Here is a 22889-nt window from a genome sequence, read left to right as displayed (position 1 = left end):
TCTTGAAGAAGGACAAGGACAACAGTCAGGTGTTTTTAGGTCTTGAAGAAGGACAAGGACAAGGACAACAGTCAGGTGTTTTTAGGTCTTGAAGAAGGACAAGGACAACAGTCAGGTGTTTTTAGGTCTTGAAGAAGGACAAGGACAACAGTCAGGTGTTTTTAGGTCATGAAGAAGGACAAGGACAACAGTCAGGTGTTTTTAGGTCTTGAAGAAGGACAAGGACAACAGTCAGGTGTTTTTAGGTCTTGAAGAAGGACAAGGACAACAGTCAGGTGTTTTTAGGTCCTGAAGAAGGACAAGGACAACAGTCAGGTGTTTTTAGGTCCTGAAGAAGGACAAGTACAACAGTCAGGTGTTTTTAGGTCTTGAAGGAGGACAAGTACAACAGTCAGGTGTTTTTAGGTCTTGAAGGAGGACAAGTACAACAGTCAGGTGTTTTTAGGTCTTGAAGGAGGACAAGTACAACAGTCAGGTGTTTTTAGGTCTTGAAGGAGGACAAGGACAACAGTCAGGTGTTTTTAGGTCTTGAAGAAGGACAAGTACAACAGTCAGGTGTTTTTAGGTCTTGAAGGACAAGTACAACAGTCAGGTGTTTTTAGGTCTTGAAGGACAAGTACAACAGTCAGGTGTTTTTAGGTCTTGAAGGACAAGGACAACAGTCAGGTGTTTTTAGGTCTTGAAGAAGGACAAGTACAACAGTCAGGTGTTTTTAGGTCCTGAAGAAGGACAAGGACAACAGTCAGGTGTTTCTAGGTCTTGAAGGAGGACAAGGACAACAGTCAGGTGTTTTTAGGTCTTGAAGAAGGACAAGTACAACAGTCAGGTGTTTTTAGGTCTTGAAGAAGGACAAGGACAACAGTCAGGTGTTTTTAGGTCTTGAAGAAGGACAAGTACAACAGTCAGGTGTTTTTAGGTCCTGAAGAAGGACAAGGACAACAGTCAGGTGTTTTTAGGTCTTGAAGGAGGACAAGTACAGCAGTCAGGTGTTTTTAGGTCTTGAAGGAGGACAAGTACAACAGTCAGGTGTTTTTAGGTCCTGAAGAAGGACAAGTACAACAGTCAGGTGTTTTTAGGTCTTGAAGGAGGACAAGTACAGCAGTCAGGTGTTTTTAGGTCTTGAAGAAGGACAAGTACAACAGTCAGGTGTTTTTAAATCATGAAGAAGGACAAGGACAACAGTCAGGTGTTTTTAGGTCTTGAAGAAGGACAAGTACAACAGTCAGGTGTTTTTAGGTCATGAAGAAGGACAACAGTCAGGTGTTTTTAGGTCTTGAAGGAGGACAAGTACAACAGTCAGGTGTTTTTAGGTCTTGAAGGAGGACAAGGACAACAGTCAGGTGTTTTTAGGTCTTGAAGAAGGACAAGTACAACAGTCAGGTGTTTTTAGGTCCTGAAGAAGGACAAGGACAACAGTCAGGTGTTTTTAGGTCTTGAAGAAGGACAAGGACAAGGACAACAGTCAGGTGTTTTTAGGTCTTGAAGGAGGACAAGTACAACAGTCAGGTGTTTTTAGGTCTTGAAGAAGGACAAGGACAACAGTCAGGTGTTTTTAGGTCTTGAAGAAGGACAAGGACAAGGACAACAGTCAGGTGTTTTTAGGTCTTGAAGAAGGACAAGGACAACAGTCAGGTGTTTTTAGGTCTTGAAGAAGGACAAGGACAACAGTCAGGTGTTTTTAGGTCATGAAGAAGGACAAGGACAACAGTCAGGTGTTTTTAGGTCTTGAAGAAGGACAAGGACAACAGTCAGGTGTTTTTAGGTCTTGAAGAAGGACAAGGACAACAGTCAGGTGTTTTTAGGTCCTGAAGAAGGACAAGGACAACAGTCAGGGTTTTTTAGGTCCTGAAGAAGGACAAGGACAACAGTCAGGTGTTTTTAGGTCTTGAAGGAGGACAAGTACAACAGTCAGGTGTTTTTAGGTCTTGAAGGAGGACAAGTACAACAGTCAGGTGTTTTTAGGTCTTGAAGGAGGACAAGTACAACAGTCAGGTGTTTTTAGGTCTTGAAGGAGGACAAGGACAACAGTCAGGTGTTTTTAGGTCTTGAAGAAGGACAAGTACAACAGTCAGGTGTTTTTAGGTCTTGAAGGACAAGTACAACAGTCAGGTGTTTTTAGGTCTTGAAGGACAAGTACAACAGTCAGGTGTTTTTAGGTCTTGAAGAAGGACAAGGACAACAGTCAGGTGTTTTTAGGTCTTGAAGGACAAGTACAACAGTCAGGTGTTTTTAGGTCTTGAAGAAGGACAAGTACAACAGTCAGGTGTTTTTAGGTCCTGAAGAAGAACAAGGACAACAGTCAGGTGTTTTTAGGTCTTGAAGGAGGACAAGTACAACAGTCAGGTGTTTTTAGGTCCTGAAGAAGGACAAGGACAACAGTCAGGTGTTTTTAGGTCCTGAAGAAGGACAAGGACAACAGTCAGGTGTTTTTAGGTCATGAAGAAGGACAAGTACAACAGTCAGGTGTTTTTAGGTCATGAAGAAGGACAAGGACAACAGTCAGGTGTTTTTAGGTCCTGAAGAAGGACAAGTACAACAGTCAGGTGTTTTTAGGTCATGAAGAAGGACAAGGACAAGTACAACAGTCAGGTGTTTTTAGGTCTTGAAGGACAAGTACAACAGTCAGGTGTTTTTAGGTCTTGAAGGAGGACAAGGACAACAGTCAGGTGTTTTTAGGTCTTGAAGAAGGACAAGGACAACAGCCAGGTGTTTTTAGGTCTTGAAGAAGGACAAGGACAACAGTCAGGTGTTTTTAGGTCTTGAAGAAGGACAAGGACAACAGTCAGGTGTTTGTAGGTCTTGAAGAAGGACAAGTACAACAGTCAGGTGTTTTTAGGTCTTGAAGAAGGACAAGGACAAGGACAACAGTCAGGTGTTTTTAGGTCTTGAAGGAGGACAAGTACAACAGTCAGGTGTTTTTAGGTCTTGAAGGAGGACAAGTACAACAGTCAGGTGTTTTTAGGTCTTGAAGGAGGACAAGGACAACAGTCAGGTGTTTTTAGGTCTTGAAGGAGGACAAGTACAACAGTCAGGTGTTTTTAGGTCTTGAAGGAGGACAAGGACAACAGTCAGGTGTTTTTAGGTCTTGAAGAAGGACAAGGACAACAGTCAGGTGTTTTTAGGTCTTGAAGAAGGACAAGGACAACAGTCAGGTGTTTTTAGGTCTTGAAGAAGGACAAGGACAACAGTCAGGTGTTTTTAGGTCTTGAAGAAGGACAAGGACAACAGTCAGGTGTTTTTAGGTCTTGAAGAATGACAAGTACAACAGTCTCATCCTTATCCCTCCCTCTTGTCCTCTCTCTCTCTCAGATTTATTTTGAGATGGAGTCGTCCTCGATAGCGATGGCGGTATGTCTTCATTTCCAGAAGTTTCCCCGTGTAGTTCAGAACAAGCCTCTGAAGTTCAACATGCTGGTCAAGGTTAAACACCCGCCTCAGCCGCAGCCCCCAGCCAAGAAGACACCTGTCACCGGGTAAATGTCTACCTCAACCTTTCATTACTTGTCTGTCTGTATATCTATACATTACTGTGGACATAAAAAACTATTTTATATATGGCTCTTTCTATAGTGTGACAGCATTTTAAAATGGCCAATATTTTAAATTATAATAGAAGCTCAAACCAAGAAGTCAAATCTATTGAAGCGACATAACAGTAATGTTGACTGAAAAGTTCAGATTACTTAAATTAATTTTTGCAGGACGGAACTCATTAGAATAATACCTAGCATGCTTTGCAACGGTAAATTTTTACATTTGGGTCTTACTATAAATAAAAAGGGCCAAGGTGTGACATCAGGATCCACATTTTCCAAATGGTTTCATATACATTTTTAAATGTGATTTTTCTTGCAGCTTCACATGTAATAAAAGTCTAGATGAGACCATGACAACAAAACATTTACTTGTCATTCAAAATGGAGCCAGGTAGCCAGGTCTGTTTGTGCTTTAGTCAACAGTTCAATCATTTATAGCCATTGGAAAAGATCAACAGCATTTCAATAGTTTTTTTAATAGTTTATATAATGATACAGCAATATAATACCATTGTGGCTACAGTCATAGAGCTTCCGATTGGTGCAAAAGTTAGGAGATATCTAATCAATGTAGGATGCAGTTAAACGTTAAAGGAGAAGGGCAGGCTACAACGACCAAGAGCCATCAGGTAGATTCTGAACGGAGTTGTTTGTAACTGTGTAGGACGAGAAAGAAAACGAAAGCAGACTCATTTAGCCTAGCTAGCTAGCTTTAACTATACTGAACAAAACTATAAACACAACATGCAGCCTCAATTAGCCTAGCTAGCTAGCTTTAACTATACTGAACAAAACCATAAACACAACATGCAGCCTCAATTAGCTAGCTAGCTTAATTAGCGTCTCCCGATTTGATGCAGTCGAGACAGGTTCTGCGTAATCATTATTGGATGATCAATAACCTATCTATGGCAGCTGTTAGTCTACTATAGCGCGAGCCTGCTTGGATGGTTGATGTCTCTCATCTCTCCCTCCCTGTTCCCTGTCACTCACTCACACTCAGTAGCCTACACACACAGCACGGCCCCCTGCTAGAGCGCCTCCTCTCTCTACCTCCTCTCTCTACCTCCTCTCTCTACCTCCTCTCTCTACCTCCTCTCTCTACCTCCTCTCTCACACAGCACGGCCCCCTGCTAGAGAGTCTCCTCTCTCTACCTCCTCTCTCTACCTCCTCTCTCTACCTCCTCTCACACAGCACGGCCCCCTGCTAGAGCGCCTCCTCTCTCTACCTCCTCTCTCACACAGCACGGCCCCCTGCTAGAGAGTCTCCTCTCTCTACCTCCTCTCTCTACCTCCTCTCTCTACCTCCTCTCACACAGCACGGCCCCCTGCTAGAGAGTCTCCTCTCTCTACCTCCTCTCTCTACCTCCTCTCTCTACCTCCTCTCTCACACAGCACGGCCCCCTGCTAGAGAGTCTCCTCTCTCTACCTCCTCTCTCTACCTCCTCTCTCTACCTCCTCTCACACAGCACGGCCCCCTGCTAGAGCGCCTCCTCTCTCTACCTCCTCTCTCACACAGCACGGCCCCCTGCTAGAGAGTCTCCTCTCTCTACCTCCTCTCTCTACCTCCTCTCTCTACCTCCTCTCACACAGCACGGCCCCCTGCTAGAGAGTCTCCTCTCTCTACCTCCTCTCTCTACCTCCTCTCTCTACCTCCTCTCACACAGCACGGCCCCCTGCTAGAGCGCCTCCTCTCTCTACCTCCTCTCTCTACCTCCTCTCTCTACCTCCTCTCTCTACCTCCTCTCTCTACCTCCTCTCTCTACCTCCTCTCTCTACCTCCTCTCTCTACCTCCTCTCACACAGCACGGCCCCCTGCTAGAGCGCCTCCTCTCTCTACCTCCTCTCTCACACAGCACGGCCCCCTGCTAGAGAGTCTCCTCTCTCTACCTCCTCTCTCTACCTCCTCTCTCTACCTCCTCTCACACAGCACGGCCCCCTGCTAGAGAGTCTCCTCTCTCTACCTCCTCTCTCTACCTCCTCTCTCTACCTCCTCTCACACAGCACGGCCCCCTGCTAGAGCGCCTCCTCTCTCTACCTCCTCTCTCTACCTCCTCTCTCTACCTCCTCTCTCTACCTCCTCTCTCTACCTCCTCTCACACAGCACGGCCGCCTGCTGGAACGTCTCGTCCCTCTACCCCTCCCTCGTGGTTTATCAACTCCAGTTCATAAAGTAGCTTAAAAAGGACTGTTCTGGTGTTTCCTTCACTGGTATTGGATCAGAGTGGGTCTGGATCAGATCAGATCTATATGGAGGGTGTCTAGTTGTCCTCGGGTCTGTTCGAAAACGGGCCTTTTTATATGAAATAGAATAAATGATGCCTGTCCTTTTTGGACCCGTGAAGTCCTCTACTAAGCACTGTCCATTTTTCCCTGTTGGATACAACTAGGGCTCAGAGTTTTTCCTGTTCAGGGAACAACTCTCGGCCATTTATGTTGTTACTCCGACATTTAGACTTGGATTTGCGTGTCAACATCACTTACTGTGATTTACGTCTTAATGTTTGTCATTTCAGAACCAAAGCCAAGAAAAAGGCGGTCCAAGGCAACAAGCCTAAAGGTGCAGCAACACCTGTTAAACCTGTTCCTGCCGCAATCACTACCGATGACACTACTACTACCGCCACCAGTGCTACGGCCATCTCTGCCGCTCAGCCTGTGGTTACCGAACAACCAGGACATGACGTAAGCGCCATCCAGTCCCGTGACGCCATAGCGATAGACTCCGACGCGACCGCAACGGAACCCGGTCCGGTCGTCACGGAGCCCGATGACCCGATGACGACCAACAACGACCAACGCCGAACCGTTGCTGTCGTGGCTGCAAAACCGGATGGCGAGAATGGAGAAACCGTAGCAACCGCTACCGTTCACGCTGCTACCGACGACGTTGACGCAAACGATGTCATCAATCCCGTCGACTCTGACGCCGTTGCTGGTTCTGTACCGGCGCGAACACCGGTAACATCAGCCTCTGTCCCCGTAGCTCTCCCAGTGTCTGTTAAAGTTAAAGACAAACGGTTAGACTTCACTCCGGTGACTCAGGACATCCTGAAGGCCCTGGAGGCAGCAGTGCACCAACACCGCATGGAGAAACTAGCTGAGGAACGAAGACGGGACCAGGGAGAGAAGAGCCAGGGCAAGCCTCTATCCGACAAGAAGAGCTCTGTAGCCGGGGAGAAGAGGGAGACCAAGACCCCGGCTGGAGAACTGAACCAGGCCCCAGCTCAACCAGAGAAGAAGACTGGAGAGAAGACAGGGACACCGACACAGACTCAAAACGAGGAGAGAAATAGACCTGTGGTTTCCGACAAGAAGAAAAAGCTACAACCTGCGAAGTCACAGACCGATAAAAAGCCTCCAACCACACCAGCGAAGAAGACCACAACGCAGACAGAAGGAGCAAAGAAACCTCCTTCAGGCTCTGGACAACCGGAGAAGAACCAGGGGAAGACCCAAGGCTTTGGAGCAAGAGGCCGGCGCAGGCACCATTCTTCCCCAGAAAAGATAGACTCTTCCAGGCATAGAAGCGAGGAGGAGCAGGGTCCTCCGACGTCGAGACACGGCGACTCCTCTAGCTCTTCTTCTGGCTCCTGCAGAAGCAACAGACAGGACGGGAGTCCCGCCAAGAAGAAGGGGAGGAAAGATAAGGAAGAGAGGAGCAAGGTAAGAAAGGAGGTAGGGGAGGAGGAGCAGACGGTACGGGAGCCAGGGAGAGAGACGAAGTAAGAGAAGGAGAAAGCAGGAGTGATGGTGGATGTATTTCTTCATATTCAGGTTATATCCTTAAGTTCAGCTGTTGTTAAAAGCCTAAATGAGATGTTAACATGATTTCTTTCTGTTTCTGAGATTTCATGTTTCTGTTTGTCCCACAGAGCCACCGTAGTAGAACTAGCCAGTCTTCTAGCAGTGATTTAATGTTTCTGTTTGTCCCACAGAGCCACCGTAGTAGAACTAGCCAGTCTTCTAGCAGTGATTTAATGTTTCTGTTTGTCCCACAGAGCCACCGTAGTAGAACCAGCCAGTCCTCTAGCAGTGATTTAATGTTTCTGTTTTGTGAACGCTGCGTGTATCACATCCGGTGTCAGGATAAATAAAAAGCAAGGTCTGCTAACTTTCTTTAATTATGTTTAATTACCGCAAACAATGAATGGCAAATGCAATTTTCGTATATACGGGTTCGCTGTATCACCGCGCAGGATGAACAGGGAACTGGCAGGAAGTACGTAAACAGCTGTTCTTATACCGTGATGACGTAGTTTCAACGCGTCTGTTGGCCTATCACAGTAGAGGCTGGGCTTGGTTTAGACTTTGCCCCCCTTTGCTGGCCCTTTGTCCAAGCCCCTTGGCGCGTTCCTTTGTCCACATCTGGTTGCTGGGTAGATTAGCTCCGTCTTGGGTCAGTCGATTCTACACTAAAACAGTTCCTAATATGGTATTGTCCAGTATTCTAAACTCCTGGTTGGTCTAGAGAGATGCACCCCTCCCCTCTCCAGACTGTCCACAACTTTTATGGCCTGTGTTGGTCAGTCCTTACACCTACACACACACCCCCCTCTGTATAGTTTGTGTATGTGTGTAACAAAACAATATTCCTCTTCAACCAATATGCTAACAGGCTATTATGCATAAACATAAATCCTAACAGTTTGTCCCACAGAGCCACCGTAGTAGAACTAGCCAGTCTTCTAGGAGTGATTTCATGTTTCTGTTTGTCCCACAGAGCCACCGTAGTAGAACTAGCCAGTCCTCTAGCAGTGATTTAATGTTTCTGTTTGTCCCACAGAGCCACCGTAGTAGAACTAGCCAGTCCTCTAGCAGTGATTTAATGTTTCTGTTTGTCCCACAGGGCCACCGTAGTAGAACCAGCCAGTCCTCTAGCAGTGATTTCATGTTTCTGTTTGTCCCACAGAGCCACCGTAGTAGAACTAGCCAATCTTCTAGGAGTGATTTAATGTTTCTGTTTGTCCCACAGAGCCACCGTAGTAGAACCAGCCAGTCCTCTAGCAGTGAGTCTAGAGATACGGAGGCAGCAGAGAGAAAGGTGAGCGTCAGATTTATAAAAACACACCATTCAAATAGTAATGTACAGAATCCAAACCATTACAATCTGTTGCAGCAAGATGTTGTGTTTGGTTCTCATTTAGACATTGCTCTCTTACATACAGTGAGGGAAAAAAGTATTTGATCCCCTGCTGATTTTGTTCGTTTGCCCACTGACATTGAAATGATCAGTCTGTAATTTTAATGGTAGGTTTATTTGAACAGTGAGAGACAGAATATCAACAAAAAAATCCAGAAAAACGCATGTCAAAAATTTTATAAATTGATTTGCATTTTAATGAGGGAAATAAGTATTTGACCCCTCTGCAAAACATGACTTAGTACTTGGTGGCAAAACCCTTGTTGGCTATCACAGAGGTCAGACGTTTCTTGTAGTTGGCCACCAGGTTTGCACACATCTCAGGAGGGATTTTGTCCCACTCCTCTTTGCAGATCTTCTTCAAGTCATTAAGGTTTCGAGGCTGACATTTGGCAACTCGAACCTTCAGCTCCCTCCACAGATTTTCTATGGGATTAAGGTCTGGAGACTGGCTAGGCCACTCCAGGACCTTAATGTGCTTTTTCTTGAGCCACTCCTTTGTTGCCTTGGCCGTGTGTTTTGGGTCATTGTCATGCTGGAATACCCATCCACGACCCATTTTCAATACCCTGGCTGAGGGAAGGAGGTTTTCACCCAAGATTTGACGGCACATGGCCCCGTCCATCGTCCCTTTGATGCGGTGAAGTTGTCCTGTCCCCTTAGCAGAAAAACACCCCCAAAGCATAATGTTTCCACCTCCATGTTTGACGGTGGGGATGGTTTCTTGGGGTCATAGGCAGCATTCCTCCTCCTCCAAACACGGCAAGTTGAGTTGATGCCAAAGAACTCAATTTTGGTCTCGTCTGACCACAACACGTTCACCCAGTTGTCCTCTGAATCATTCAGATGTTCATTGGCAAACTTCAGACGGGCATGTATATGTGCTTTCTTGAGCAGGGGACCTTGCGGGCGCTGCAGGATTTCAGTCCTTCACGGCGTAGTGTGTTACCAATTGTTTTCTTGGTGACTATGGTCCCAGCTGCCTTGAGATCATTGACAAGATCCTCCTGTGTAGTTCTGGGCTGATTCCTCACCATTCGCATGATCATTGCAACTCCATGAGGTGAGATCTTGCATGGAGCCCTAGGCCAAGGGAGTTTGACAATTATTTTGTGTTTCTTCCATTTGCGAATAATCGCACCAACTGTTGTCACCTTCTCACCAAGCTGCTTGGCAATGGTCTTGTAGCCCATTCCAGCCTTGTGTAGATCTACAATCTTGTCCCTGACATCCTTGGAGAGCTCTTTGGTCTTGGCCATGGTGGAGAGTTTGGAATCTGATTGATTGATTGCTTCTGTGGACAGGTGTCTCTTATACAGGTAAGAAACTGAGATTAGTAGCACTCCCTTTAAGAGTGTGCTCCTAATCTCAGCTCGTTACCTGTATGAAAGACACCTGGGAGCCAGAAATCTTTCTGATTGAGAAGGGGTCAAATACTTATTTCCCTCATTAAAATGCAAATCAATTTATAACATTTTTGACATGCGTTTTTCTCGATATTTTTGTTGTTATTCTGTCTCTCACTGTTCAAATAAACCTACCATTAAAATTATAGACTGATAATTTCTTTGTCAGTAGGCAAACGTACAAAATCAGCAGGGGATCAAATACTTTTTTCCCTCACTGTACATCTGATTCAAAGTACATCAGTTGTGTTGAACTTCTGGAAAATCGATCGATTGATTAATTCCGTGGATCCATCCTCCTCTCGTACCACAGGGTGTTGGCTACGTGGCGGATGAGTTCACGTCCGACGCCAACCCATTCGACCTGGACCAGTTCAACATGGATGAGTTCGTCACCGTGGACGAGGTGGAAGGGGATGAGGCGGACAACACCAACCCACCAGAGCCATCATCTTCATCACCCAATACCCAAGATGGCGCCTATGAAAGGTCGGAACGATCATCCAAACGCAAGAGGGGTACCCCTGATACCCCAATTTCTACTATGAAGTCTAGCCAGGAGAAAGAGACACCCCCGTCCAAAAGCACTCCCACCCCATCCTCTTCTACCTCTGACCCCCCTGGACAGAAGACTCCACGACAAGCCGCAACAGCCAAAAAAACGCAGCCGGCAAAACCTCAACCACCTGTCACCTCTGGACGCAAGACCAGGTCATCAGCTGCTGTTGTATCAACGGAAGCCGCAGAAACCCGAGAAATTGTCACCTCTGGACGCAAGACCAGGTCATCAGCTGCAGCTGCTGTTGTAGCAAAGGAAGCCGCAGAAACCCGAGAAACTGTCACTGACGATGACCCCACAGTCGGGATGGAGGCGGAGCCTCTTCCCGTGGAGCTTCTGTCTCAGCCAATGGCTGAGGGTATGTTACCGTCATCCGACCACAAGGTGTCAGTGTTGGACACTGCATTGCCGGCGAACAAGGAAGTAGAAAGTGCTGGGTCAGAGATTGATATGGAGACTACAGCTGAAAAACCTCCAGAGGTAGGCGGGAGCGAGGAGAAGGCCCAGGCTAAAAAAGGGGACTCGATTCTGGGTAGCAAGGCTCAGAATGAAGGCTGTCCACTGGAGCCTGGTTTGCCTGATCCGTCTTCCGCAGCCAAGGAGCAAGACCTTCATACAACCCTAGAACTACGAGAGTTTGAGACGGTGTCGGGTCACCAAGTGCCCCGATCACTTGTTGACAAAGTACCCGAAGAAGATGGAGGTTTACAGATACTCAACGAAACCGTGGATGACACAGCCTCTGAATCTACGGGTCCCCAGGAGCGCCAAACTACTCTAGAGGAACGCCAAGACGAAGAAGAATCTGCTTTCCACATCCTGGACTCTGTCGAAGACCGAAGAGATTCTCTACCCAGAGAGTTGGAAGGGTTCCATATCCTGGACTCTGTCGATGATCAGGTGGATATGACAGAAGCTCTGGACAACCATACTACTGAATCTAAGGGTACCTCAAAACCACAAAAAGAGGGTTACAAAAAGGGTAAGGGTAATATGACACTTCAAAAGAAGGAGGATGGTAAGAAGATACCCCAAACCCTTGAGAAGGTACAGACCCCTACAGTGGAGTCAGAGAGAGTTGAGGGAGGTACCCACAAAAAGACTAACCTTGTCTCTTTGGATGAGGTGAGTGAGGAAGAAGAGAGTTACCCTGACGACGCTGCCGAAGAGGAAGAGCTGATGAAGAAACAGGAACTGGCGAAGGAGAAACAGCGAGTGAGGGAATGGGAGAAGGCGAGAGGGAAGGAGAGGAGGAGTACAGAGCGGGAGAGGAGCAAAGAGAAGGAGAGGTTCGGTGCGGATATGGAATGGTTGGTGACTCTGGATGAGATTGGAGGTGATGGGGATGAGAGAGGAGAGGAGGGTGAGAGGGATCAGGAGTGCGGAATAAATGAGGCAGACCTTCAAGAATTGGTCACTCTGGATGAGATCGTTGGCGAGGAAGGAGGGGAGGGTCCTAGCCCGGAGCCACACCCATTTAGCCAGGAGGACGAATCAGGAGACTCCTTCAACACAGAGGTCAGTAAACATCTAGTGCTTTCTTTTTGTCTGCTTGTATCTTGATTTCTCTCACTAACTAACTCTCTCTCACTATCACTATCTCTCTCGCTCTCTCTCGCTCTCTCTCGCGCTCTCTCTCGCGCTCTCTCTCGCTCTCTCTCGCGCTCTCTCTCGCGCTCTCTCTCGCGCTCTCTCTCGCTCTCTCTCGCTCTCTCTCGCTCTCTCTCGCGCTCTCTCGCGCTCTCTCGCGCTCTCTCGCGCTCTCTCGCGCTCTCTCGCGCTCTCTCTCTCTCTCTCTCTCTCACACTCACTCACTCACCCTCTCACTCACTCACTCACTCACTCACTCACTCACTCACTCACTCTCTCGCTCTCTCTCACACACACACACACACGTCTATTTGTAATTATTATGGATCCCCATTAGCTGCTGCTTTCCTGCGGTCCAGCAAAATGAAGGCAGTTGTACAATTTTAAAAACATTACAGAATTCACAACACAGTGTGTGCCCTCAGGCCCGTACTCCACTACCACATATCTACAGTACTAAATCCAAGTGTGTGTGTGTATAGTGTGTATATTATAACATGTCTGTGTTGCTTCACAGTCCCCGCTGTTCCATAAGGTATATTATTTGTTTAAATCTGATTCTACTGCTTTTCGTCAGTTACTTGAGGTAGAATAGTAGTCATGGCTCTATGTAGTACTGTGCACCTATCATAGTCTGTTCTGGGCTGTGAAGAGACCTCTGGTGGCATGTCTTGTGGGGTATGCATGGGTGTCTGGGTGCTAGTCGTTTAGACAGACCTCTGGTGGCATGTCTTGTGGGGTATGCATGGGTGTCTGGGTGCTAGTCGTTTAGACAGACCTCTGGTGGCATGTCTTGTGGGGTATGCATGGGTGTCTGGGTGCTAGTCGTTTAGACAGACCTCTGGTGGCATGTCTTGTGGGGTATGCATGGGTGTCTGGGTGCTAGTCGTTTAGACAGACCTCTGGTGGCATGTCTTGTGGGGTATGCATGGGTGTCTGGGTGCTAGTCGTTTAGACAGACCTCTGGTGGCATGTCTTGTGGGGTATGCATGGGTGTCTGGGTGCTAGTCGTTTAGACAGACCTCTGGTGGCATGTCTTGTGGGGTATGCATGGGTGTCTGGGTGCTAGTCGTTTAGACAGACCTCTGGTGGCATGTCTTGTGGGGTATGCATGGGTGTCTGGGTGCTAGTCGTTTAGACAGACCTCTGGTGGCATGTCTTGTGGGGTATGCATGGGTGTCTGGGTGCTAGTCGTTTAGACAGACCTCTGGTGGCATGTCTTGTGGGGTATGCATGGGTGTCTGGGTGCTAGTCGTTTAGACAGATAGCTCAGTGCTTTCAACATGTCAATACCTCTCATAAATACAAGTAGTGATCAAATCTATCTCTCCTCCACTTTGAGCCAGGAGAGATGGACATGCATATTATTAATATTAGCTCTCTGTGTACATCCAAGGCCCAGCCGTGCTACTCTGTTCTGAGCCAATTGCACTTTTTCTAAGTCCCTCTTTGTGGCACCTGACCACATGACTGAACAGTAGTCCAGGTGTGACAAAACTAGGGCCTGTAGGACCTGCCTTGTTGATAGTGCTGTTAAGAAGGTAGAAACTAGGGCCTGTAGGACCTGCCTTGTTGACAGTGTTGTTAAGAAGGTAGAGCATTGCTTTATTATAGACAGACTTCTCCCCATCTTAGCTACTGTTGTATCAATATGTTTTGACCATGCCAGTGTACAACCCAGGGTTACTCCAAGCAGTTTAGTCACCTCAACTTGCTCAATTTCCACATGACTCATTACAAGATGTAGTTGAGGTTTAGGGTTTAGTGAATGATTTGTCCCAAATACAATGCTTTTAGTTTTTGAAATATTTGGAACTAACTTATTCCTTGCCACCCATTCTGAAACTAAGTGCAACTCTTTGTTGAGTGATGCAGTCATTTCATTCGCTGTAGTAGCTGACGTGTATAGTGTTGAGTCATCCGTATACATAGACACACTGGCTTTACTCAAAGCCAGTGGCATTGTCATTAGTAAAGATTGAAAAATGTATGGGGGCTAGACAGCTGCCCTGGGGAACTCCTGATGAAGACAGCTTGTCTGTCGAAACGTTGGACATAAATATTTTTGCATCTGAGCTCCTAGAGTGTGCGGCTATTTTTTTTAAAGAATTCCTGATTCTACCAGGATTATATTGGAGAAGCTTCCATTAAAGAACACCCTCTGTGTTCTGTTAGACAGGTAACTCTCTATCCACATTATAGCAGGGGGTGTAAAGCCATAACACGTAGGTTTTTCCTGCAGCAGACTGATTATCAGAAGCCGCACTGAAGTCCAGCAAAACAGCCCCTAAAATATTTTGTATTATCAATTTCTCTGTCAATCAGTCATTTGTGTAAGTGCTGTGCTTGTTGAATGTCCTTCCCTATAAGGGTGCTGAAAGTCTGTTGTCAATTTGTTTACTGTAAAATAGCATTGTATCTGGTCAAACACAATTGTTGCCAAAAGTTTACTAATGGTTGGTAACAGGCTGATTGGTCAGCTATTTGAGACAGCAAAGGGGGCTTTACTATTCTTAGGTAGCGGAATGACTTTAGCTTCCCTCCAGGCCTGAGGGCACACGCTCTCTAGTCGGCTTAAATAGAAGATGTGGCAAATAGGAGTGGCAATATCGTCCGCTATTATCCTCAGTAACTTTCCATCCAGATCGTCGGACCCTGGTGGCTTGTCATTGTTGATATCAATCAATCATATGTATTTATAAAGCCCGTTTTACATCAGCTGATATCTCAAAGTGCTGTACAGAAACCCAGCCTAAAACCCCAAACAGCAAGCAATGCAGGTGTAGAAGCACGGTGGCTAGGAAAAACTCCCTAGAAAGGCCAGAACCTAGGAAGAAACCTAGAGAGGAACCAGGCTATGAGGGGTGGCCAGTCCTCTTTTGGCTGTGCTGGGTGGAGACTATAACAGAACATGGCCAAGATGTTCATAAATGACCAGCATGGTCAAATAATAATAATCACAGTAGTTGTAGACAAAAATAATTTTATCACCTCTTCCACACTCACTTTACGGAATTCAAAAATTACAATTCTTGGTTTCATAATTTGGTCAGATATACTTGGATGTCATCCCTGAGTCTGCTAATCTTAAAAATCATTAAAGTAGTTGGCAATATCAGTCGGTTCTGAAATGAATGAGCCAGAATGAAGGAGCAGAGTTTGCTTACTGTCGTTCTTTATGTCATTTATCTTTGTTTCATAGTGTAGCTTCTTCCTCTTTATATTCAGTTTAGTCACATGATTTCTCAACTTGCAGTACGTTTTGCTAATCAGTTGCACAGCCAGACTTATTTGCCATTCCTTTTGCCTCATTACTCTCAACCAACCCATTTTTAAATTCCTCATCAATCCACAGGGATTTAACAGTTTTTACAGTCATTTTCTTAACGGGTGCATGTTTATTAGTAACTGGGATAACTTCTTATGGCTGCAGTCCCGTTAACGGGATCGATATGACAACAGCCAGTCCAAGTGCAGGGCGCCAAATTCAAACAACAGAAATCTCATAATTAAAATTCCTCAGACATTCATGTGTCTTATACCATTTTAAAGGTAATCTTGTTGTTAATCCCACCAAAGTGTCCGATTTCAAAAAGGCTTTACAGCGAAAGCACCACAAACGATTATGTTAGGTCACCACAATAATCACAGCCATTTTTTCCAGCTAAAGATAGCTTCACAAAAACCAGTATAGAGATAAAATGTATCACTAACCTTCGATTATTTTCATCAGATGACACTCATAGGACTTCATGTTACACAATACATGCATGTTTTGTTTGATTAAATTCATATTTATATAAAAAAATCTGAGTTTACATTGAGGCGACTAGATTCACTAGTTGCAAAAACATCAAGACTTTGCATAGCCACATCGTTTCAACAGAAATACTCATCATAAATATAGATGATAATACAAGTTATACACATGTAATTATAGATATACCTCTCCTTAATGCAACCGCTGTGTCAGATTTCAAAAAAACTTTACGGAAAAAGAAACCCACGCTATAATCTGAGACGGCGCTCAAAAGTAAAACACCACAGCCGCAAAGATGGCGTAAACATAAACAAGAAAATATATGATAAATATTCCCTTACCTTTGATGATCTAGATCAGAAAGCACACCAGGAATCCCAGGTCCACAATAAATGTTTGTTTTGTTCGGAAAAAATCCGTTATTTATGTCCAAATACCTTCTTTTGTTAGCGCGTCTGGTTTACATATCCAAACGCTAATTCTGGTCAGCGTTATATCGGACAAAAACTTCAAAAAGTGATATTACCGATCGAAGAAACATTTCAAACTAAGTACACAATCAATCATTAGGATGTTTTTAACATATAGCTTCAATAAAGTTCCACCCGGTGTATTCCTTCTTGTCTTCGTGAGCAATGGAACGTAAGTGACTTCCACTAGGAAAAAGCATGATCAGAAAATGGCTGCTTGATGGAGACCTGACTGATTCTGCTCTCATTCTCTCCCACAACATCATAGAGGTCTCATTATAATTTCTATTGATGGTTGACATCTAGTGAAACCCCTAGGCAGTGCACAATCATTAATATCTCAAGGGGATTTCATTGGGGACTCTGGTGAATACATACAAGCTCAGATTTCTGACTTCCTGTTTTGATTTCAACTCAGGATTTTGCCTGCCAATATGAGTCATGTTAATCTCACAGACATAATTCAAACAGTTTTAGAAACTTTAGAGTGTTTTCTATCCAATACTAATAATAATATGCAAATATTAGCAACTATGACTGAGGAGCAGGCCGTTTGATATGGGCACCTTTCATCCAAGCTACTCAATACTGCCCCTTCAACCATAAGAAGATAAGCAAGTTAAATAAATGTGTCAAGTGCACCATCTGGTTGCTCCTCATTCCACACCACAGACCAACAAATATTATTTACATCAACAACATAGGAATCACTACAAAACATCTTGTATGACCTCTTATACACTATATTAGACCGGTCAACTACATATTTTAATCTCTCTCCTATCAGACGATGGTGACCCTGGATGAGGCTGGAGATGATCATGAGATGGAGGAGGAGCAGCCCAGGAAGTTTCCAGAACCAGACCAGACCCGGGACACTGACGATACAGGTACAGGTGTCTGTTACAACAGAACCAGACCAGACCCGGGACACTGACGATACAGGTACAGGTGTCTGTTACAACAGAACCAGACCAGACCCGGGAAACTGACGATACAGGTACAGGTGTCTGTTACAACAGAACCAGACCAGACCCGGGACACTGACGATACAGGTACAGGTGTCTGTTACAACAGAACCAGACCAGACCCGGGACACTGACGATACAGGTACAGGTGTCTGTTACAACAGAACCAGACCAGACCCGGGACACTGACGATACAGGTACAGGTGTCTGTTACAACAGAACCAGCCCAGACCCGGGACACTGACAATACAGGTACAGGTGTCTGTTACAACAGAACCAGACCAGACCCGGGACACTGACGATACAGGTACAGGTGTCTGTTAGATCAGAGGGACTGTGTGTCAGATCAGAGGGACTGTGTGTGTCTGTGATGCGCTGGTTGACTCATTACCCGCAGTCCCTGTGGTTATATCTGTGGTGCGGATGGGGTTAGGGTCATTAAATAGTGGGTGGGTTTAGGGGCATTAAATAGTGTGTGGGTTTAGGGTCATTAAATAGTGTTTATGTTTAGTATTCAGACCCTTTGCTATGATAATCTAAATTGAGTTCAGGATCATCCTTGAGATGTTTCTACAACTTGATTGGAGTCCACCTGTGGTAAATTCAATTAATTGGACATGATTTGGAAAGGCACACACCTGTCTATATAAGGTCCCACAGTTGACATTGCATGTCAGAGCAAAAACCAAGCCATGAGGTCGAAGGAATTGTCTGTAGAGCTCCGAGACAGGATTGTGTCGAGGCACAGATCTGGGGAACCTTACCAAAAAATGTCTGCAGCATTGAACGTCCCCAAGAACACAGTGGCCTCCATCATTCTTAAATGGAAGAAGTTTGGAACGAACAAGACTCTTCCTAGAACTGTCCGCCCGGCCAAACTGAGCAATCGGGGGAGAAGGACCTTGGTCAGGGAGGTGACCAAGAACCCGATGGTCACTCTGACAGAGCTCCAGAGAACCTTCCAGAAGGACACCATCTCTGCAACACTCCACCAATCAGGCCTTTATGGTAGAGTGGCCAGATGTAAGCCACTCCTCAGTAAAAGGCACATGACAGCCCGCTTGAAGTTTGCCAAAAGGCACCAAAAGACTCTCAGACCATGAGAAACAAGATTCTCTGGTCTGATGAAACCAAGATTAAACTCTTTGGCCTGAATGCCAAGCGTCAAGTCTGGAGGAAACCTGGCACCTTCCCTACGGTGAAGCATGGTGGTGGCAGCATCATGCTGTGGGGATGTTTTTCAGTGGCAGGGACTGGGAGACTAGTCAGGATCAAGGGAAAGATGAACGGAGCAAAGTACAGAGATCCCTGATGGAAACCTGCTCCAGAGCGCTCAGGACCTCAGACTGGGGTGAAGATTCACCTTCCAACAGGACAACGACCCTAAGCACACAGCCAAGACAATGCAGGAGTGGCTTTGGGACAAGTCTCTGAATGTCCTTGAGTGGCCCAGTCAGATCCCGGACTTGAACCTGATCGAACATCTCTGGAGAGACCTGAACATAGCTGTGCAGCGATGCTCCACATCCAACCTGACAGAGCTTGAGAGGATCTGCAGAGAAGAATGGGAGAAACTCCCCAAATACAGGTGTGCCAAGCTGGTAGCATCATACCCAAGAAGACTTGAGGCTGTAATACTTATGGAAATGTGATATTAAATTATTTCATTGCTTTATATTTAATATATTTAATACATTTGCAAAAATTTCTAGGAAAATGTTTTTGCTTTGTCATTATGGGGTATTGTGTGTAGATGGATGAAGGAAAAAAACAATTTAATACATTTTAGAATAAGGCCCTAAAGTTACAAAATGTGAATAAAGTTGAGGGGTCTGACACTGTTATTTAAGTTTATTATAATTAACTTATGATTCTAAGTTAAACCATTTCTCTCCCAACCTCTCGCTATCTCTCTCTCTCTCTCTCTCCTCTCCTCCTCGCTCTCTCCTCTCTCCTCTCTCCTCTCTCCTCTCTCCTCTCCTCCTCGCTCTCTCCTCCTCTCTCCTCTCTCCTCTCCTCCTCGCTCTCTCCTCTCTCTCTCCAGGCCAGGACTTTGTGGTTTCTAAGGCAGGGTTCTTCTGTAAGCTGTGTTCTCTGTTCTACAGGAGTGAAGACACAACCAAGAAGACCCACTGCAGCAGTCTACAACACTATCAGAACACGCAGGTATAAACAACATTATACTAGTCAATCAGTTAGTTAGTGAGTTAGGTCTGTAGTTAGCTAGTTAGTTAGCGAGTTAGCTTGCTAGTTAGATAGGGTTATTCAACTAGGGGTCTGTGGAGGTACTGCAGGATAAACACATTTTGAATTGCATATACCTACAGTATGTATAGTTTATCGACAGTATGTATGGTTCACATTACAGTAGGTATGTATGGGTCACATTACAGTAGGTATGTATGGTTCACATTACAGTAGGTATGTATGGGTCACATTACAGTAGGTATGTATGGGTCACATTACAGTAGGTATGTATGGTTCACATTACAGTAGGTATGTATGGTTCACATTACAGTAGGTATGTATGGTTCACATTACAGTAGGTATGTATGGTTCACATTACAGTAGGTATGTATGGTTCACATTACAGTAGGTATGTATGGTTCACATTACAGTAGGTATGTATGGTTCACATTACAGTAGGTATGTATGGTTCACATTACAGTAGGTATGTATGGTTCACATTACAGTAGGTATGTATGGTTCACATTACAGTAGGTATGTATGGTTCACATTACAGTAGGTATGTATGGTTCACATTACAGTAGGTATGTATGGTTCACATTACAGTAGGTATGTATGGTTCACATTACAGTAGGTATGTATGGTTCACATTACAGTAGGTATGTATGGGTCACATTACTGAAGGTATGTATGGTTCACATTACAGTAGGTATGTATGGTTCACATTACAGTAGGTATGTATGGTTCACATTACAGTAGGTATGTATGGTTCACATTACAGTAGGTATGTATGGTTCACATTACAGTATGTTTGTATAGAATATCTTCTTTCTAATGATGACAACTTTACTTGCGAGTACCGTTCATCATGATTGACTGTTAGTTTCTGTGTCTAGTATTCTGGGGATTATTTCACTAAAGCTAATTGACAAATGACTTCCCTTCTGTCTTTACATCCCCCTCCCTCTCTCTCCCCCTCCCTCTCTCCCTCTCTCCCTCTCTCTCTCCCCCTCCCTCTCTCCCTTCTCCTATCCCTCTCTCCCCCTCCCTTCTCCTATCCATCTCCCTCCCTCTCTCTCTCCCTCCTCCCTCTCTCTCCCTCTCTCCCTCCCTGTCCAGAAACATTACCCGAAGCATCAGAAGCAACAAGCAGGAGGATCTAGCCAAGGCTCCGCCTCCAAGTGACCCCTGACCTCACCCCTGGGTGTGTCTAAAATGTGACCACTTCTATGACCCCATCTGGTTGAAAGTAGTGCACTATGTAGGGAATAGGGTGCCATTTGGGACACTTTTCAACTAATAGGTTCTGGTCCAAAGTAGTGCACTAACTACGGCCCATTGCGTTAGCTAGTGCACTACTATATAGGGTAATAGAGTGCGGTTTGCTATTTCAGAGGCAGAGAGCTGGTCTAGGATCAGATCCCCCCCATGTTCATATTGTCTTATTCATTATGATTTAAAAGGTCAAACTGATCCTAGATCTCTGATCTGTGACTATATTGGGTCCAAATATGACAAGAGATTTTAGATTCATTTGATTTGGGTTTTTTTTTTGGGGGGGGATTTGAATCTCATTAAACTGTTTTAATTTATCCAGAGAAACTCAGTCAGCAGAGACCTATGTATAAGGAGATAGTAATAAATGAGTTTTTATTACCAACACTGTGTTGTTTTGGTGAATGGCTTGATAGCACGGCGCAGATAGCACGGTGTAGATAGCACGGTGTAGATAGCACGGCGCAGATAGCACGGTGTAGATAGCACGGTGCAGATGGCACGGTGTAGATAGCACGGTGCAGATGGCACGGTGCAGATGGCACGGTGTAGATAGCACGGCGCAGATAGCACGGTGTAGATAGCACGGTGCAGATGGCACGGTGTAGATAGCACGGTGCAGATGGCACGGCGCAGATGGCACGGCGCACCGGCAGAACACTGCATCATCACCAGTTTGAATCCATACCTAAAGAAGAGGATTCTGGGTCGTATTTCGTTAGTGGAAAAAGTAACGTAAAAGTAAAGATACCTTCATAGAAAATGACTCAAGTAAAAGTGAACATCACCCTGAAAAATACTACTTGAGTAAAAGTATTTGGTTTTAAATATATACAGTGGGGCAAAAAAGTAGTCAGCCACCAATTGTGTAAGTTCTCCCACTTAAAAAGATGAGAGAGGCCTGTAATGATCATCATCTTCAACTATGACAGACAAAATTAGAATTTTTTTTCCAGAAAATCACATTGTATGATTTTTTTATGAATTTATTTGCAAATTATGGTGGAAAATAAGTATTTGATCAATAACAAAAGTTTATCTCAATACTTTGTTATATACCCTTTGTTGGCAATGACAGAGGTCAAACGTTTTCTGTAAGTCTTCACAAGGTTTTCACACACTGTTGCTGGTATTTTGGCCCATTCCTCCATGCAGATCTCCTCTAGAGAAGTGATGTTTTGGGGCTGTTGCTGGGCAACGCGGACTTTCAACTCCCTCCAAAGATTCTCTATGGGGTTGAGATCTGGAGACTGGCTAGGCCACTCCAGGACCTTGAAATGCTTCTTACGAAGCCACTCCTTCGTTGCCCGGGCGGTGTGTTTGGGATCATTGTCATGCTGAAAGACCCAGCCACGTTTCATCTTCAATGCTCTTGCTGATGGAAGGAGGTTTTCACTCAAAATCTCACGATACATGGCCCCATTCATTCTGTCCTTTACACGGATCAGTCGTCCTGGTCCCTTTGCAGAAAAACAGCCCCAAAGCATGATGTTTCCACCCCCATGCTTCACAGTAGGTATGGTGTTCTTTGGATGCAACTCAGCATTCTTTGTCCTCCAAACACGACGAGTTGAGTTTTTACCAAAAAGTTATATTTTGGTTTCATCTGACCATATGACATTCTCCCAATCTTCTTCTGGATCATCCAAATGCTCTCTAGCAAACTTCAGACGGGCCTGGACATGTACTGGCTTAAGCAGGGGGACACGTCTGGCACTGCAGGATTTGAGTCCCTGGCGGCGTAGTGTGTTACTGATGGTAGGCTTTGTTACTTTGGTCCCAGCTCTCTGCAGGTCATTCACTAGGTCCCCCCGTGTGGTTCTGGGATTTTTGCTCACCGTTCTTGTGATCATTTTGACCCTACGGGGTGAGATCTTGCGTGGAGCCCCAGATCGAGGGAGATTATCAGTGGTCTTGTATGTCTTCCATTTCCTAATAATTTCTCCCACAGTTGATTTCTTCAAACCAAGCTGTTTACCTATTGCAGATTCAGTC

The 22889-nt window shown here is 45.3% G+C and overlaps 1 protein-coding gene across 1 annotated transcript in view; it reads left to right on the top strand.

Annotated features, from left to right (window-relative positions):
- LOC139533373 (zinc finger protein 638-like) overlaps positions 1–21281 on the top strand; it is a 96171-nt gene extending 74890 nt beyond the window's left edge. Inside the window, exons 16-22 of the mRNA XM_071331418.1 lie at positions 3310–3473; positions 6053–7202; positions 8512–8580; positions 10399–12162; positions 17252–17354; positions 19477–19598; positions 20739–21281. Coding sequence (XP_071187519.1) covers positions 3310–3473; positions 6053–7202; positions 8512–8580; positions 10399–12162; positions 17252–17354; positions 19477–19598; positions 20739–20804 — 3438 coding nt within the window. The 3' untranslated portion in view covers positions 20805–21281. The remainder of the gene's footprint in view (positions 1–3309; positions 3474–6052; positions 7203–8511; positions 8581–10398; positions 12163–17251; positions 17355–19476; positions 19599–20738) is intronic.
- Positions 21282–22889: the final 1608 nt, after the last annotated feature.

The sequence above is a fragment of the Salvelinus alpinus genome, chromosome 11, assembly GCF_045679555.1.
Source record: "Salvelinus alpinus chromosome 11, SLU_Salpinus.1, whole genome shotgun sequence".
NCBI lineage: Eukaryota > Metazoa > Chordata > Actinopteri > Salmoniformes > Salmonidae > Salvelinus > Salvelinus alpinus.
This window is presented reverse-complemented; position numbering and strand designations above follow the sequence as displayed.